The 18,193-nt window shown below is 44.0% G+C and overlaps 1 protein-coding gene across 3 annotated transcripts in view; it reads left to right on the plus strand.

Moving 5' to 3' along the window:
* Positions 1–2,736: 2,736 nt before the first annotated feature.
* ZNF318 (zinc finger protein 318) overlaps positions 2,737–18,193 on the plus strand; it is a 28,884-nt gene continuing 13,427 nt past the window's right edge. For 2 of the 3 annotated variants that reach the window (XR_003926413.2, XM_030035975.2), the window contains exons 1-4: positions 2,737–3,207; positions 9,513–9,658; positions 14,506–15,139; positions 16,268–17,692. Coding sequence is in view for 2 of the 3 variants with exons in the window: in XM_030035975.2 (XP_029891835.1) it covers positions 2,842–3,207; positions 9,513–9,658; positions 14,506–15,139; positions 16,268–17,692 (2,571 nt within the window). In the remaining variant the exon portion in view is untranslated. The remainder of the gene's footprint in view (positions 3,208–9,512; positions 9,659–14,505; positions 15,140–16,267; positions 17,693–18,193) is intronic. The other variant, XM_041128400.1, reaches the window with a different exon arrangement.

Consider the following 18,193-nt stretch of genomic DNA (forward strand, 5'->3'; position numbering starts at 1 on the left):
TGAGAGTCTGGAGCATCAGTCACAGGAGTATTACAAAGACCTCTGCAAAGCAGGTAAGGACCTTGCCTGACTTTTTCAATCCCTGAGACAAACTGTAGCACTTACTCCTGCAAAGATGTGAAAACTCAATTTGCTGTGCACCACTGGACCCAAATTTCAGTACTGATTTTAGGAATAATTTAACTGAATCCCACTATGGGTCCTTGGTCCCTTTAAAAACTTAACTCAGTAAGGCTTGTGATTGAAAGATGACACTACAGCTAGTACAGAATGAGTTTATAAATTGTAATTGTAAAGCAATGCTCAGTAAGATGACAGGGTGCTACAAAATGCTAATGAGCACTGGTCAGTCAAGTATTTTTCTCCAACAAGTGGAATTTTTCCTCTTCTGAACTCTTTTAACACCACAACATGTAGGCCGTTTGCTTTCTTTTTACCATTTCTCCCTTGAGCAGTTTACTTACTGGTGTGCAGACAGACATTTTAATGAACTTTCTGAATAGTTATTGGTATCTGGATTCCTGCACCTTCCAAATGCCACTGAAATCTATCACCAGAAACCACCAGGACATCTCCTGTAGACCTCCTTTGGATACAAGGCAAAAAGAAGTTAGAAAATATTTTCATGTTCTGGCATTCTGCAAAGCTTTTAGATATTGTATGCATAACTATATAAAACTGACAGGAAAAAAAAAAAAAAAGAATTTGCTGGGTTTCTTGGGTTTGTGGCTTTTTACTCTTGACTGTTTTGAAACCAAACTGTGGTTTAAAACTATTTTTTAAAACTGATGTAAAGAAAGCAACAACATTGAAGAGATGTCCAAAACCAAACAAGTCCATTTTCTCTCTCTCGCTATGCTGTTTTTACTTATTTCAATTGGTGAAACTGAGCTCTTGACACAGACGCCTGACACTAATGCATGAAAATGTGGTTTTCCTTTTAATGAAAAAACAGAATGCATTTGGAATAATAGTATATCCCTTATAAACTACTTGGATGTGATCTACAACACAAAACTACAGAGGAAATTCCTACTCACATGAGTTTTGTAGTTACCATAAAGCACAGCTCTGTGCCTCTTGAAGTGTCACCAAGTCTGCTGCTTAGGGTAGTTAGTTGCAACAGCTTGAGTAAGCATCCATTGCCTCCACTGTCATTGCATTTTGCTCCCACCAGAAGCAGATCCACAGTCTGCTGGACATCTTCAAAGATGAAATTCTTATCCCAGGATACTTATAATTAAATTAAGGTCACTGATGAACATTATCAACCTTAGGAGAGAAGGGGGAGGAGTGGACAATGGAAACAGAAAATAAGATAGTCTTTATATAGCTCGTGCTTATTTTGATGATTGGCATACGAGCATATTTCCTGAGCCTGTGTAGTGGTGCGCTCACTCAGAAAATGCCAAGGTAGGGCAGTTAGTTTTAATACACAATTGTACCCAACCACTCCCAGCAGAAATACCTTATTATAGTATCAGACAGACCACCACCCATGAGCCTGCTGCTCTTTGTTGCTGCTGCTATAAGTAATATGCTTCAAATGGTATGTTATGTTCTAGCAAATACATTCCCAAAAAACACAGGCAAAATTTCATCCGAGTCTGCAAAAATTGATTGGGTCTTCAAATACAAGCCCTCACATGTCATCTAGCTAATAATAAAATACAAACCTAACACATGAAACTTCTCCCAGTTTCTAAACAAGGTATGAAGGCTCAGGAATTTGGGAAATGGAGGATTTTATCAGGATATTCATTTCTCTGCATTCATTTCTTTCTACTGGTAGCCCATTTCACCTAATTGAAAACACTCTTCCTCCTCCTCACCAGGGACAGCCCCCAGCATGAACCAAGAAACATTTCATGCTTCACTTAGAGAATCAAAACTGTCATACTCACTTGCCTGCACTAAGCGTGGTTGGTAGCAGGTGCTCAGGTGTGGAGAGGGAGGAGGTGAGAAGCAATTCCTCCCTGTCATGTCATCTCAGCTCCTGGCAGTCACAGCAAGGAAATTTGTTCAGAAATTTTCTAAGCTAGAGGCTCAGGCTGAGCATTAGATCTAGCCGCCAAAGATTGTTCTTGAACACGCTCCTGCTTAAGGACAACACCCACACCAACAAGCTCCACAGCACAGTGTAGGGGGAAAAAAAAAAAAAAAAAAACCCAAACAAAAAACCCAAACCCTTTTGCTTTTAGCTTCAACCTAGACGCTGCTATCACCCCAGGCACACCAAGCTGCGGCAAGGCCCGGCCGAGGCCCACTGCCTCACAGCCCGTCCCTCAGCATCTCCCCTCAGCCTCCGTGAGGGAGAGGGCGCCCAGGCGAAGCTCCCTCTCGCCCTCCCCACCGCCTTCGCCCCCGACCCGCTCTCCCGATCAGGAGGGCTCCCGCTGAGGGGGGCGGCGCAGCGGGAAGCCCCGGAGGAGAGGCAAACAGGATGGAACAGCCGCCTGCGCGCACCCGAGCGTGTCCCCCTCACGCCTACCGGGGAGCAGTAGCGCGGAGGGAGGAAGCGGCGTCCCGCACCACCGAACACGACAGCAGCAACACTCACCTCCAGCCGGGCTCCAGGCCTCCTACCACACGTGACCAGGGCCGGGCGGCCGCCATTTTGTGCGGGCGTCCCCAAGGAACGCCTCCCGCCCCCTCCTCGGTCCGGCTCACCCCGCCCCCCCCCCCCCCGCCGGGCTCGGGGGTGCCTGGCTCGGGAGCGCGCGCAGGGCGGCCGGCGGCGCGCACGCGCGGCGGGGGGGGGGCAGCCGGGGCGGGGGGCCGGGTCAGAGGAGCTGGGGCGCCCGCGCAGGCCGCCGGGACCCCCGGGCCGCCGGCGCCATCATGTACCGCTCCAGCAGCGGCCGCTCCGGCCCCTCGTCCTCGTCTTCCTCCCACCGGCTGAAAGAGGGCAGCTCGTCGGGGTCCCGCGCCTCCCGCTCCAGTACATCGGGGCCGGGGCCAGGCCGCGGCCGGCCTCCCCCGCCGCTGCCCGCCGCCGCCGCCGCCGCCTCTGCCTCGCCACCGCGCTCCGCTTCGCCCCGTCCCCCGCCGCGCCGCCACCGCTCCCCGTCGGGCCACCGCGGCGCCTCTCGCCGATCCCCGTCGCCGCACCGCAGCAGGAGGTTGCCATCGCCGCCGGGAGGACCGGGGCCCGGGGGGACCCGGGGCCGCCGGGGGAGCGAGCACGGAGACGGCAGCAGCAGCCGGGTAACTACCGCCGTGCGCTGAGGTGTCTCGGTGCGGGGCTTGCCCCTTCCCTCAGGGGCTGTCAGGCCGCGGGGTGTCCCCGCCGCCTCCGCGGCCCCCGGAGATGGCGGCCACCGTCCCCCGCGGCTTGGCGGGGGGTGTCTCTCCCGGCATCGGCCTCCCCTCAGCGGTAGCCCGGCCGTGTCCTGGGGTCAGTCCGTGTCGCCGCCGGCGGCAGGGCGGGAGCGGGGGGCAGCGGGGCCAGGGCCCCAAACTTGGCGCGGCGGGGTTCTTGCAGAATTCCCCGGGCTTTCCCTGTGCAGAGGGAGAAGGGCGATTTCCCCCCTGTTTCTTAGAGAACCCAATGGAAAAAAAAAAATCATTGATTTCCATTTTAAGTAATGTTTTTCCTTTGATTTCCATTACATTTTTATTTCTCTTTTATCGGCTAGAGCCATTTTAGATAAGGCTCAAAGATGATGCTATCTTTTGCTAAGGCAAAGGATGTAACTAGTCGCTTTCCTCCATTTAACACCGGTTTGTGTTATTGTATAAATATAGTTTAATTTATGGGAAGATAACTTTTTTTAATAGGATGTTAAATGAGTACTTTGAGTTCTTCCTCCTGTCATGGGTGTACAAAGGAGACTGTTACAGATTTACATCTTTGAGAGGTATTCTTTGATAGGCAGTGCTTTGTACTTGGAGCTGTGCACAAGGTGTTCCAGTCTTGTCACTCAGTCTTGGCAAAATCTGATTTGGCCATGTGAAACTCTGGTTTGGCATCTGAAGTGATCCCATTTTGGATGCAGATGTCTTCGTACTAAACCAAAGTGTATAGCCTAACTTTTTTTTGACCGAGTGGCATTCACTCACTTAGGTTTTCTCTTGTTACTCCTAGGTGCAATGATTGTCTTGTCTGGTAACTGTTACCTGCGGTATGTAGTAGGTTCACTCCGCTTTTGTATTGTAAGAAGAGATTTTTGTACCGGCATATTTTAGGCTATGGTTCCATGGTCACTCAATCTAGCACGTGCACAATTAAAAAGAACAGTACACTCACTTTTTCCTCTCGCTCTGCAGTATATTCTGCCCCCGTCCCTAGTGCTCACACTTGTACTTGTGAAGTTGCAGAGTGAGCTGATTTGAGGAAACGATGTGGCTGAAAGTCAATCCAATAAAAATGTACTGTCTGCTACGATTCATTGCATGATGAGACCCCAAGAGAGAATGGGGATTGCTCTTTCTGATGGTGGTACAGGTTCTTACTGGATTTATTTGGAGCTGTTGCCATAGAAGAGATCACAGGTGGTTGTAGTGGAGTTAAAATTCAGCTATTCGTGCTATTTGTTATGCAAAGGTGAGCTGTCCTGAAGGTATAGGAAGATAATGTTGTATTTGACAGTTAAGCCAAACCAGGCTGAGAAGCTTGCCTCTGGCTATTTGTTTTTAGGCTGTATTTCACAGTTATCTCAGTCCTGTAAGTTGTCTGTGGGGTAGCCCTGCAAACTGCATTGCTAGTGAGACCCAGGTTGAAAATAAGTAATTTTTTAAAAGGAGGTAATTTTTAATCTGATTCATGTCAATTTGTGTTGTGGCTCGATGGACAGCTGCATGGTCACAGCTGAGGGGATGACAAACTGGGATACAGGATGTGGTGGGTTAGTCCTGGCTGGACACCAGGTGCCCACCAAAGCTGTTCTATCACTCCCCCCCGCTCAGCTGGACAGGGGAGAGAAAATATAACAAAGGGCTCATGGGTTGAGATCAGGACAGGGAGAGATCACTCAACCAATTACCATCAACTTGGGAAAATTAACTTAACTTATTGCCAATCAACCAGAGTAGGGTAATGAGAAATAAAACCAAATCTCAAAACACCCTCCCTCCACCCCTTCCCTTCTTCCCAGGCACAGCTTCACTCCTGGATTCTCTACCTAACCCCCAGTGTCGCAGGGGGACGGGGAATGGGGGTTACAGTCAGTTCATCACAGGTTGTCTCTGCTGCTTCATCCTCGTCAGGGGCAGGACTCCTCACACTCTTCCCCCGCTTCAGCGTGGGGTCCCTCCCATGGGAGACAGTCCTCCACAAACTTCTCCAATGCGGGTCCTTCCCATGGGCTGCAGTTCTTCACGAACTGCTCCAGCATGGGTCCCTTCCACGGGGTACAGTCCTTCAGGAGCACACTGCTCCAGCATGGGTCCGCTGCAGGGTCACAAGTCCTGCCAGAAAATCTGTTCCATGGGCTCCTCTCTCCACAGATCCGCAGGTCCTGCCAGGAGCCTGCACCAGCGCGGGCTTCCCATGGGGTCATAGCCTCCTTCGGGCATCCACCTGCTCTGGCGTGGGGTCCTCCGCAGGCTGCAGGTGGATATCTGCTCCACCGTGGACCTCCCTGGGCTGCAGGGGGACAGCCTGCCTCACCATGGTCTTCCCCACGGGCTGCAGGGGAATCTCTGCTCTGGCACCTGGAGCACCTCCTTCCCCTCCTTCTTCACTGACCTTGGGGTCTGCAGGGTTGTTTCTCTTATGTGTTCTCCCTCCTGTCTCTGGCTGCAGTTTCTGTGTCGCAGCAACTTTTTTCCTTTCTTAAATATGTTATCACAGAGGCGCTACCACTATCACTGATGGGCTCGGCCTTGGCCGGTGGCGGGTCTGTCTTATTGCTGGCTGGCATTGGATCTGTCGGACATAGGGGAAGCTTCTAGCAGCTTCTCACAGAAGCCACCCCTGTAACCACCCCGCCCTGCTACTAAAACCTTGCCACACAAACCCAATATACAGGAGCAGAACTTTCTTAAACTGACTTCACCATCACTCAGTCTGCCATTTCACTGTATCCATGATAGGCTGTGAACCTGTGCCAGCTGTATTAAAACTTCCAATGCCAAATGTGTTGGTGGTTCAGACCTGGAGAAATTTGAACTAGGAGTTTTTGACTGGAAGCCTCCCACTCCCCCTTTGGGGAAAAGAAAAAAGCCACCAAAACCCCCCACTTTACACAAACATTATTCTTGATAAACGCTATTCTTCCAGTGTTGTTTTGCACCCTTCTGGCTCAAGTTACAGTAGTCATCTCAGCAAATTGTTGCAGATTCTTGATGTTTTTCTTGCCTATTCTAATTTCAGAGAAGGATTGAAAAATTATTCATCCTAGAAATTAGGCTTTAGCAAGTTAGCTAGTGCTGAACTGCTGAGTCAAATAGATTTTTTGTTTATTTACAGGAATATTACGGCATTTAAGGAAAACTTTTCTCTGGAAGCAGCTCTCACAGTAAGAGGGATATTGAGACAATTAAATGTAGCTCTTTACCCCGTATTTTGCTGTCTCTTGCATATGCTAAAGCCCAGTGTAAGTAATTCTTGGAGAGTATATTGGGCACATTTTTTCCATGGAAATTCCACCAAAAGGTGTTTGACCAACACTACTACTTCTTTAAAAGTGATGTTATAAAGCATAAAATACATATACAGGTTGATTTTACTTTTTAGAAGTACTGTTTACAAAATTAGCATTCATTAAAGATAAAGCTGGGATTAGTTGATGTTTTCCAAACAGTGGAACTAAGTGATCAAAACAAAGCAGACAGCAGATATGTTGGGTCAGCATGCTTGGGTAAAGTTTTAATAAAGTTTTCAGATTTATATAATTTAAGACCTCCTCTCCAGAAGTTTGAGGATACAAAGTGTGGAAATGTGGAGAGTTACACAAATGTGTTAGTAAGTGGCATTTTGGAGCTGTCACTGAAAGGAGATGAATTTGGACAGAAGACTGAGGAAGAGGAATTTAAGCTGCAACAAGGAAGGAGGACTTAGAAGAGGGGAATATATGCATAAGGGTGGAAGATGTAGCATGTGGAATGAGGACACTGATGGGGTAATGGGGTTGAAGTGCAGAAAAGTTTTGAGTACAAGCTCCAAGTTATTGTCCCTACCTTTCATGCAAATTGGAGTATGGAAGGAGGAGCCTTAGAGATTACTTATTCCCTTTTCTTGATTCTGGGAATTGGTTTGAGTTTTGGTTTTGAGGGTTTTTTTTTTTGAGATGGAGTGCCTGCATTCCTAGGTTATCAGCATTGTTGCCCATTTTCTCATGCATAATTGGGATGCTGACTGCCAGTGGAGCTGTGTGTTGGACATTGTAAGTACGGATGTTGTTAATTCCTTAGTAGCTGGGGAAAACTTTGTGGAAATTGGAAGAGCATGGAGTGACAGCAAAGGTTTGGGGCGAGTATTGAAAAATGTAAGGGAGGAGAGGAAGGTCAGGGCTGTACAGTGAGAGATTTTGGTGGACTTTATTCTTGCAAGGCTGACACATGCTGCTTTTATTTGTCCCTGCTGACCTGCCTGCTTGTTCTTTTTATAGTTTCTCTCAGCTTCTTTGCTTTCTTGTGAGAAAATTGGCTGAAATTAGAGGACTGGAATATGTTGGGTCAACAGAGAAAGAAGAAACGAAGAGCTGGTGTGCAACCTGTGCAATAATATGGCAATGGTAACTGCGATTTAGGTGCCAGAACAGGAGGGAGGAATATGCAGTGCAGTGCATAGGTAGGAATGACTAGTGGTGGTGTTCAGTGCTCCAAATGAAAAAGCTGTTAAAACTGGAATGTCTCAAACTGAAAAAAAATATTTGTGAAGTTCAAATATGTACCACTGTAACTGCTGTCTCTGGGCAATCTGTATGGCAGTCATAGGCAATCCTAACATCCCAAACTTTCTAAATGTAAACTATTTCTTTCCTTTCTGCAGAAGTTTGTTCTGAGATGTAATCATCACTTCTCTGTCTCCTGTTCCTGGAGATGGTTGTCATGTATGTGCCCAACTTGCCAACAGCCTCGATGGCAAGAAGATGCCCTTCAAGATAATCACTTCTTGAGGCAGCCCTGAAAATTCAATGTTTTATTGGGCACATGTGAGCCTTCAGAGTGTGTTTGTATGAGACACATGCACCTTGTATATGTTGTATCTCAGCCAGGCTGTTGCAGGATTGTATTGTGCTATACAACACCATTGGTCTTAGAAAGTAATTAAAATGTGTTCTGATAAATGCTGGGGTTTGGATTAAAGGAGCAAAACAGAAATCATTAATATGTTACCTTAGGACAAGGTTATGTGCACAATGGATTCTAGTGCAGATTTGTACTGGAAGTAAATTTTGTTCAGGCAAATTTGTGAGGGAATTCTTTTGCTTTCTTATTGGAGATTATATACTGTTCTTCTTTTGGTCTCTTGGAGGATTGAGCTGAATCTGCTGCGTCTTCTCAGGGTGGATGCAGACAACATAATGCACCTGCAGACAACATAATGCACCTGCTGCTTGCTACTGCAATTTTCGGTGGTGAAAGCGATATACAGTGCATGACTAGTTTGGCAGAACTGAAGCTGGTTCATTGCTTCCTGTTAAATAGAATCTAAACCATGTTGGTTTAAGAAAGCAAATCAAGTATCTCTGTCTTCAGGCAGTCTCACCTGTTTCTTATGGAACTCCCCTTACTTTGATCATTCCTGTATTCTAGTGCCATATTCTAGAATGATACGAGGCGTAACTAGTTAAGCATAACTTACCAGTAATGAAATTTTCTGTATTGAGTATGTGTCCAAAGGAAGGTCTGTGCAGAGGCAGTCAGCTCAGGCCTTCACTGCTGTAGTTTTTCAAAGGCAACTTTACTTAGCTCTGGTTTAGCTCTACCAGTAACAAATAATGATAATGGGAATTCTATTATGGAAGGTGTTTCTATTAGTCACTGGCATTTTTAGTATTACATTGTGTTTATCTGCTGAAAGCAGCATGAGGTGAGGAAAACTGTTGAAAACATCACTGCTGGGAAAATCTTTGTTTACACTGGTTTATACTTTGGTTCATGTCGTTACTAAAGTTGGAAAGGGCCAGAAATCCAGACACTTTTATTAAGAAATTCCTGGCACTGTTTTTTATGCAATGTTTGTTTAGCTGCTTCTCCTCTACAAAGAAAGGAGGACAGCAGCAAATCTGGGATTTCTTGAACTTCTCTCTGTTTTTCCACCCTCCAAAATAGTGCTTTATGAGATGTATTTTTGAGTTGAAAATTTCCTTCCAGATAATGTAAATATAGAGTGTGTTATTGGCAGCTGGGATGAGAAATTAAATGCAGTCAATACCCTCCCCTTTCTTTAGTAACTAAAGAGAATTGAAATATTTGGAACAATTGTTCTTCTAGTTTGATTTTTTTAATTGATCCATCCACCCCAAGTCTCATATGTTAAGCAGAGCAGAGTCACTTGCCTTTCTGTAGCTGAGATTAAAATTCCCTGATTGATGGGCTTCCACTCTTTCTTCAATTTGCAGAGACGTTCACCGAGTCTCCGCTCTGAGTCTTCACTGGAACAGAGTTTGCGGATTACTGTTGGTAATGACCGGTATTGCATTGGCACACCAGAGCGAAGGAGGCTGCCTGATAGACTGGGCTCACCAATTGATAACCTGAGTGACAGGTATGGTCCTTCGCAGATGGGGATTCAAGTGTATGAAACAGTAAGAACGTGGGAATGGCTGTACTGGGTGAGACCAAACATCTAATTAGCCCAGTGAATGCCTAGGGAATGAGGGTAAGAGGGCAAGCATGTAGTGATGCTTCCCTGGAATACTCCAGCCTCCAGCAAGTTGTGGTGCAGGGGATTCCTGAACAAAAGTCGCTGCCTGTGTTCATAGTGGTTCTATAAACAGATATTTCTTCTCTGATTTTTGTCAACTGCTTCTAAAACCCATATAAACTAAAAGTGCCCAGAGTATATTGCAGGAGGGAGCTGCTTCATTTGACCTTTCACAGCTTCAGCCACTGTCTTCTGTTTCTTATGAACCTACCTAGTCTGACTGAAAGGAAGCTTGTTTATGGATAGTGTAAAGCTTCAACTTCCTCATTTATTGGGAGGAATAATCTACTTTCCTGATTTTTGAGAATAGTCCAGAATAAAGCTCTAGTGTAGCTTGAAGAAAATTTATTATTTTGACTTGAAAAACGCTGTGGAAGAGAAGTGAACGTAGTCAGACAGTCTCATACATGATAAAATAAGTGTTAGAATTCTTAGGGTCCCTTGATTGGAATTGGAGAGAAACATAGTCAATGAAGAGACATCTTTTATGTTCAAAATACTGCTGTGAACAGTGAAGTATAAATATTAGTAGATACTGTTTGGAAATCCTTGCCTTCAGTAGGAGAACAGGTAGAATCTGGCAAAAGAAGTAAAATCAGAAGACTGTGCAAATAAAATTGTTTTCTTTGTCTTGAATTGCAAAGTTAAAGATGGCATAGTTTGTGCCCTAGAGCACACAATTGCAGTTTCAGGTCAGGGATAAGCATCCAGAACAAAAAAAGCATTGTAACTTCCAATTTTGATACAAATATCCCCAACTGTTTAAAAAAACGAGAAGAGAGAGAGAGAGGAAAAGAGGGAACTGAGCAGAATAAGTGAATTTCCTGTCTTTCTCAAGTGTAAGGTTAAGTTTCAGCAGGTGTGGAAAACCCAGTGAGAGTTTAGTTTTCAGTGCTGTCACTTTTATGCCTTTACCTCAGTTCTCCTGGGATCAGTGTTCAATTTGTAAATCCCCTGTGCAGCCTGCAGGGACAGTACAGTGGTTGGAAGGAGCAGGAAATGATATGTAGGAGAACTGGCACTGCTCTGGCAAATTAAGAACATGCGGAGTGGGGATGCATGTTTGTCCCATTGCTTCCTTTTCTCCAGTGAGGTTTTATATTTGACCTGTTTTGTGGTTAGGATGCATGGTTAGAAGTAACATCAGGTACAGTGGAGTTTATTTTAACGTAAGAGTGAAAATGACAAAGAACTTCCACTTTATCTCCGTTACAGGACCCATAGATGTAAAAAAAAGGTCAGAATAGACTCCTGAGAAGGTATAAAAGTGACAGATGAATCAGAATGAGAATAAGAGAAAGTAAGACCATGTAGATCTCAGTTTTTAAGTGACTTCCCATATATTTGTAGCGTAGGTATGCAAGAACTTGATGTAGTTACATTTTTTTTTTTTTCCTCCAATCTGTTTGTGCTGGCTGCACTTGTCTAAGCAGTGCCCACTGTCCAGAAGCTTAAAGTGTGTGACAACCTAGTCATCCCTTAGCTTTTCCTAAATCTTCTAGGTACTGTTTCTGACTTCCAAATTTCTTCAATGTTTAGCCATTTTGGTTGTGTTTAAAAGACACTCTGTGTTTGGTTAAGGACATTGTTTGTCATGTATTTGTTCATCATGTATTTTTTTTCCCCTCTGAGAGGCTACCCTGGTACTGGGACACTGACCTTATATCTATCACTGGGCTTTAAAGTAGCCCTTCTTGTGAATCATTGGGTTTAATACCGGGCATACCACATTCTTATTTGGCATGTGGTATGTTCTCATTCTTACTTAAAAAAAAAACCAAAAACAGAGTGTTTTCTGAAGATGTCTTGTCAAATTTTGAAGTAATTGGAGCAAATAATTCTGAATTTAGTTATTCTTAGCTATTTTTGCTAACTACTCCACTTAGAGATTTCCAGCAATCACTTTTACAAATTATTTTCTGTAATTTGCAGGGTCTTGGGATGGTAGAGAGGTTCATTAGCCTATAAAGGAAATAAAATACCAAAGGATGGAAACCAGGGATGCTTTTGGGTTCTCCTGCAGCAGTGGATTTTCAGGATGCCCCAGGAGAATTTCTAAGGGTGCGTGTCCACGTGCAGGTTGGTCCTAAAACATCTGTAAGAACTTGCCCCGAGTTTCGAGGGCAGCTGGCCTCCTGCACATGTCTAAGTAAGCATACTGAATGCTGCTGGCCTGTGACTTCAAGGTCACCTAAGCAGCTTCAGTCTTCTACTTCAACAGATTAGTATTTTTTTGTCTTCCCAAATGTCAGTCTGTCAAAGTGAAGAATATATCTTATCCCTCTCCCTGTCTTCCATCTCCCCCTCTGTCAGTATTTTTAAGACATTCTACTACTATCTGAGCTGGGATAAGCTACACAGAGCATCCCACCAATTCTTTCATCTGAGGTTAATTCAAAAGATAAGACCTTATCCTTGCAGAGACTTGGTCTGTGTTAAGCTGTGCTCTGAAATAGCATTTTTTTTTTGGCATAATGTCAAGAGTGACAGTTGGCTTGAGTATGAACAGCTCATCTGACTTCCTGTTCAAAGACTGTGTGTTAAGGTGGAGTCCTATTGGTTGCTGACAGCAGAATACCATTATTTATTTCTGTTTCTGTGTATGTGAATAAGTATACCAAAAAGTAAACTTACTTTACACTAGTTGTAGTTCTCTGAGGCATCATGTCTATGTAGTCTGTGGTCTGTTCTCCTTCTCTGAAACTGCAAATTCCAGTAATTCATGGATTCTGTGTTTGTGAAGGAATTGGGATGGTCATAGTGGTACCACCTTGTATCTTCTCTCAAGGATGTAATAGCCTGCAGTGGACATTGCTGGCTAAAAGCACCCAAACCAGTTAAGAGGGACATATCTCTGTTGGACTGTATTCACAGAAAACATATTTCAAAGGGTCACAGTTTCTGTAAGACAAGTAATCCTTTTCCTCACACCTGAATTTAATCTTCGGGTTTTAAATTTGCATCAGAGTGTATTTGGAACATCTTTCTAGTTGTAAATATAGTAGGTTTGCTGTTTCTTTCTTTCCAAAGTATGATTAAATATTCCTTCTGCTTTGTCACTGTGGTCAGAGCATTTGAATTGTAGGTGACACCTGACAAGCATGCATGCAAATTATTTGCACAAAAATCAGCTGAAGGTGTGTGGTGAAATACATCTGTTACTCCATCAGATGTGTTCATGCAGCTTGTATAGGTTTAGCAGGCTCTGAGAAAAGGTGACACTGGAGATAGACATACCTTTATGTAATTTACCTATATGAAATTTAATTCTAGCTACTTTTTTAGATATTTTGTGCTTTTGGAGGGGGTGGATGTGTATAGTTTGCTGGAAACTGGGAAGATACCATCTAATACTGTGGGTCCTGATGTGTGCCATATTTGCCTTATAAGAAGTGTTGGACTGATAAAGCGTCTAATAACATACGAAATGCTTTGCAGTGATGCAGGTTAGAGATAAAGTGACGTTTTGTGCTTGTTTTGTTCTTAAGTATGCATGTGTAAACTATGAAAATACTCAAGAAAAAGACCTTGTCTGTTTATGTCTGTTATTCTTTAGCCTAGTGACTTTAAAAACTGGGGCTGTAATTTATCGCAAATTTTTTTGAAGATGTCATCTGGCATGACTTGACTTGTCCCTTCTCAGATCTATGGAGGGACTTTTCTGAGTAGGAGGAGGTGATTTTTGAGGATTCAGGCAATCATACATAGTTTAGCTCAAGTTGATGTCTTGATTGCTCAGGAAAGACATTTCTCTGTGTTTTCTGTCCCATTGATTTCACTTAAGGAGCACATTTGCTTCCCATTCTTGGAGGATCTTGCTAGGTTTTTGGAATACCTGTGAGTAAAACCAGCAGCTTGTAATTTTAAACATTTGGTTTGGTTTGTTTCTGCCTGATCTAAAGAACAGTCCCAGGAAAGCTTTTAGGGGTGGGGAAAAAGGCCTTAGTTAAAACAGTACTCTTAATTGGACGTGTGTGTAGGAATCGGTTCAAAAGAAGATACTCCAAGAGATGTAGTTATTCTGGTGTTGTGCTAGTTGCACGTCCACTGCGTGTGTAATAATGCACGGGCTGACACAAAGGAATGGTACTATTACATTTACTATCCCTGGTTCATAGATATCTTATGAAAAACTGTGCTTCTTTTTGGGTATAGCCGTTCATGTGACAGTCCTGTCTACAGATTGGTTGCAATAGAAAGTGTTGCTAGAATTTGTGGTCCTTGTCTACAGCTGAAGAGAAAAAGAAGATCTTGTTGCATTTGCCAGTGTGAAACTGAATTATACCTTGAATAATTCATATGAAATGTGACCTTGGCATCTTGCTGGGAGAGGTGAGGAAAGGGATTGTGGTCTGAAATATGATAGTAAGTTTTTTTTAAAATGTGTAGCCTTTCTCCTTCACAGAAATAAATCCATCCTATCAATTTTTCAAGGCTCTCCTTCTGCAGTATGAGTTGAATTGTTCATGTCACTGTGTTTGCAGGTGACTTCCTTGGAGGGATGTGTAGTACCATTAAAAATAAGACTCCCTCTCTCCCCTGCCCTTTAAGTCCATAAAATGTTGCTTCTGGTTAGTGATGGAGATGTTATTCTGAAACTGATTTGGAAATTTCTTACTCTTGAGTACGAGTAAGACTGTTTACTCTGACTCAAATACTTGTGTTTATTCTATGCTTCTCTTACACAGGGATGATATGGCTGATGGTCCAATATTCACTAGAGGCCTCTCATGTCCTCGAGGCCTTGAGAGATACCCATCACATGAAGATCAACCTTCAAGTCCCTTCATCATGAGACATGATGAAGACTACCGCAACCGGGATGTTTTCCTTCATCGTTCAGATTATAGTCCACATTATGGTCGTCGAGAAGAGCTGTCTCGTGGATCTGACAGAGATGGTGACAAACTCAGGAAATCCTCCTACCCATCGAGGCCAGAAGAGAGGGGACGAGAAATAAAGCGTCCACGGTACGAAAAGGATGAGAAGATGCATGGTGTGAGTGGAGAGCATCAGGGTTTCTCATCAGGAACACGAAACTATCGCAGACGAAGCCACAGCCGCAGTAGAAGCCCGAGCCCGTCATACCTGAATGAAGAATTCCGAGAGCTTGACCGTGCAAGGAGGAAAAGAGAAGAAGAAGAGCGTAGTAGAAACTTGAATCATGATGTTTCAGGCAGTGGTTATGTGATCCCCGGCTTGACTAACACACTACAGACTTCTGAGCCTCGGTATATGTATAGGCCTGAGGAAATCCCATCCATGCCCAAAAAATCTATTTTGAAGAAACGAGTGGAGATGGAAGTAGAGTCTCCTATTCAGGTTTGATCTCTGTCTCTCTGTCTATATGCTTCTGCTTTCCAAAATGGTCACTTCATGATACAGAATGTTAGTTTGATTTCAAAAATGGAAAAGCCAAATCTTTACATTTTCCTGTCTTTGAGAGGACAGGTATCTTTTTACAGCTTTGCAGTTAGGATTGCATTAGAAACTTTAATCAGTGAAGTCATTTAATCAAGAATCATACATATATAAAATCTGAGGCAGAATAAAATGTCCTTGTTGAAATTCAGCCCAGGATGCTGAGATCTGGGCCAGCTTTTGTAGAAAAGCTGAGTCTTTTTGTACTGCAGGCAGGCAGGACATTGATCAAAGCTCTCTGCCTGTCACAGTGCCTCTTTCTTGTCTTTATAGACTTAGAGAACTGCCTAATGCATCATCAGTACCTCTGGCTGAAAACATCTTCAAGCTTCCTTAATTTTTTCCCTTTGGGCTGTAGGCTGGGATCAACCCTACGTAATTTTTACCAAGCTATACCAATTGAGTCTCAAAATTAGAGCAATGGAATGATAAGTGGTTGCGACCACTGTGATAAATTGACTTTTCTTTTCGCATGTTTTAGTGCATCACTTTTGATCTGCCTGTGGTACTCATCAGTGTTGGTTTGACAGTCACATGTTTATCTCAGGAGGTGCTCCAATACTGAGGATCCCATTCTATACCTATTATTGGAAATCCTATTTAACATGGCATTAATTATGCATATCTGAAGAAGTGACTGGGGATAACCCCAGTGCAGTTGTTTTTACCTGTCTTAAGGTGTTGAAATCCTATTTGTCTGTGATTAAACTGAAAGCATAGCCAAAATTATGTTACGGCTTTTCAATTTAAAAGTTTCAGTTCTTATGCTTGCAAAAAATTCATGAAATATAATTGTGATTTTGTGTATTCTCTGAGATAAGTGTTCATTGCTGGACATGACATTCTGGAATCATTAGGCAACTTGTTTTGTAATCTTCTGTGTTCTCTTTCAACTGTATATTGTTTTTTCTAACTCTTTTCTTCAGCTGTAAACTGAAGGAGAAATTAACATGTTTGTTCGTTTGTTCTGTGAAGTGCATAGTCACCTCAGAAGGTGCTGTAGTAAATAGTAACTTCTCTCTCTTTCAGCCTGAGGGCTTTTCAAGCAGTTCAGCTCCCAGCAAGGATCTTCCTCTTCTTTCTAGTCATTCGTCTTTGCCCCAGAGCAACAACACGGCTCCTTTTGCCTCTGAAGTGGAGAACTTTCTCAGACGGTTTAACAAAGACTCTGTTGTGGAGTCTGCAAACAAGGAGTTGCACGATGGTTTATTTGAGTGGAGCCCGTTTTCTGGGGCTCCCAAAGATGCTTTCACATTTGAAGAGAAGTTTGGAAGCTTCTTAAGTCACAAGGAAAAGTTAGAACCCAAGTCAGAGCCTGCTGATCGCCACTCCGACTTCCTGCTGCCTCACGAGAGGGCCAGTCAGGATGGCAGTGGTTTTTCCCGAATTCTGGGCATGATGGCTGATTCTGTCAGTGCTCAGGAGAAGAGGAGGCGTAGTTTTCCTGACATTGAGGATGAAGAGAAATTTCTTTACGGTGATGAGGATGAAGACACCAAAACTGAATCTCTCCCTATTCAGAAGCCTCCAGTGAGTTGTTGCAATGAGATAATAAACCAGAAAGTGAGCCCACCTCCTTCTTCTGCTCCAGCTGTCAAGCTGGATCCTTTAGAAGAGCCTAATGCTGAGTATGCGAAGATCCATGACTTACTCAAAACCATTGGACTCGACATTGGCGTTGCTGAAATTGGAAAACTGGCTGTTCGTACCCAGGAACGTCTTCATGGCAAAAAGTTAGCATCTCGTTCTCCTGATCGTCGCTCTTCAGATCCTCGCAGACTGGACCCCTGGGACTTGCGTCGCAGCCGGAGTGATACTCGTTCTCCTGAGTCAGGCCAGCAGCACTCAGCATCACCTCCAGTCTCTTTCCAGCAGTCTAAAGATGCACCCTCTCTTCAGAAATCAGAATATACTAAGAACAAGCCAGTGGGACAGGATATACCTCCACGTGCACCAGAACAGCCTCTTCCGTCTGTCTCTCTCATTCCCTCAGTTCCACCAGCTCCTGCTAGTTTGCCACCTACACCTACTTCTGTTTCCCAGTACCAAATTCCCAGTTATTCCCAGTTCACTGCCACTCAAATGCCCCAAAACTATCCACCTCCCACAATGGCTCCTCCAGGATACGATGCATATGGGCACTATATGGCATATGCAGCCCCTGGCTGGACCATGTACCCTCCTGCCCAGCAGCCTAATCCTACACTGCCAGAAGCTCACGGTCTTCTTACTATGGCCATGTCAGCGAACCCCACACGTCCCAACCTCCGGGTGATTGAGACAGTCTCTATGGGAAAGGATGTCCCTGATTTAAAAAGAGATGGTTCTGTGCTCGTTCATGTCCCTACCACTCCTGCTCATTCCAAAGTGCCCCTTCGTCTGTCTTCACACCCTCTCAAAAATACCACAGAAAAGATGTCGGATGAAAAAAATCGGGCAGCTCAAAAGCAGAAGGTATGTTATCTGTTCTGATACATCAAAATATGTTGGACTGCTTGATTGCTGGGGTAGAAGCTTTTCCTCTTCAGGTGCACCTTTTTTTTTCCTGAGTGTCTCCAGTTTAAAAGCAGTTGGAATAAATTTGCTTTTGTTAAAGATTTCTAGGCATTTGTTTGTATTACTCTGTGACAATTTTAAAAAATGTGTTTAAAATTCCCCAAAGTTGCCCATAGTTCTTGGGGCCAGCCAAAATCTTACAGAAAAAACACCTGGTGGCCACAGCTTGTCTTTGTTTTGCTGAGCTTTAGATATTAAAATACCTGAAGAATCTAAATCTATAAATACCTGAAGGGGCGGTATAAAGAAGATGGAGCTGGGCTTTTTTTAGTGGTGTACAGTGGCAGGACAAGAGGCAGTGGGCACAAACTGAAACACAGGAGGCTCCGTGTGAACATGGTACATGGTACAATAATACCATGGTTATACCTATGTTAGACATTCTTAAATATATACTAA

This window comes from Aquila chrysaetos, chromosome 13 (assembly GCF_900496995.4).
Source record: "Aquila chrysaetos chrysaetos chromosome 13, bAquChr1.4, whole genome shotgun sequence".
NCBI lineage: Eukaryota > Metazoa > Chordata > Aves > Accipitriformes > Accipitridae > Aquila > Aquila chrysaetos.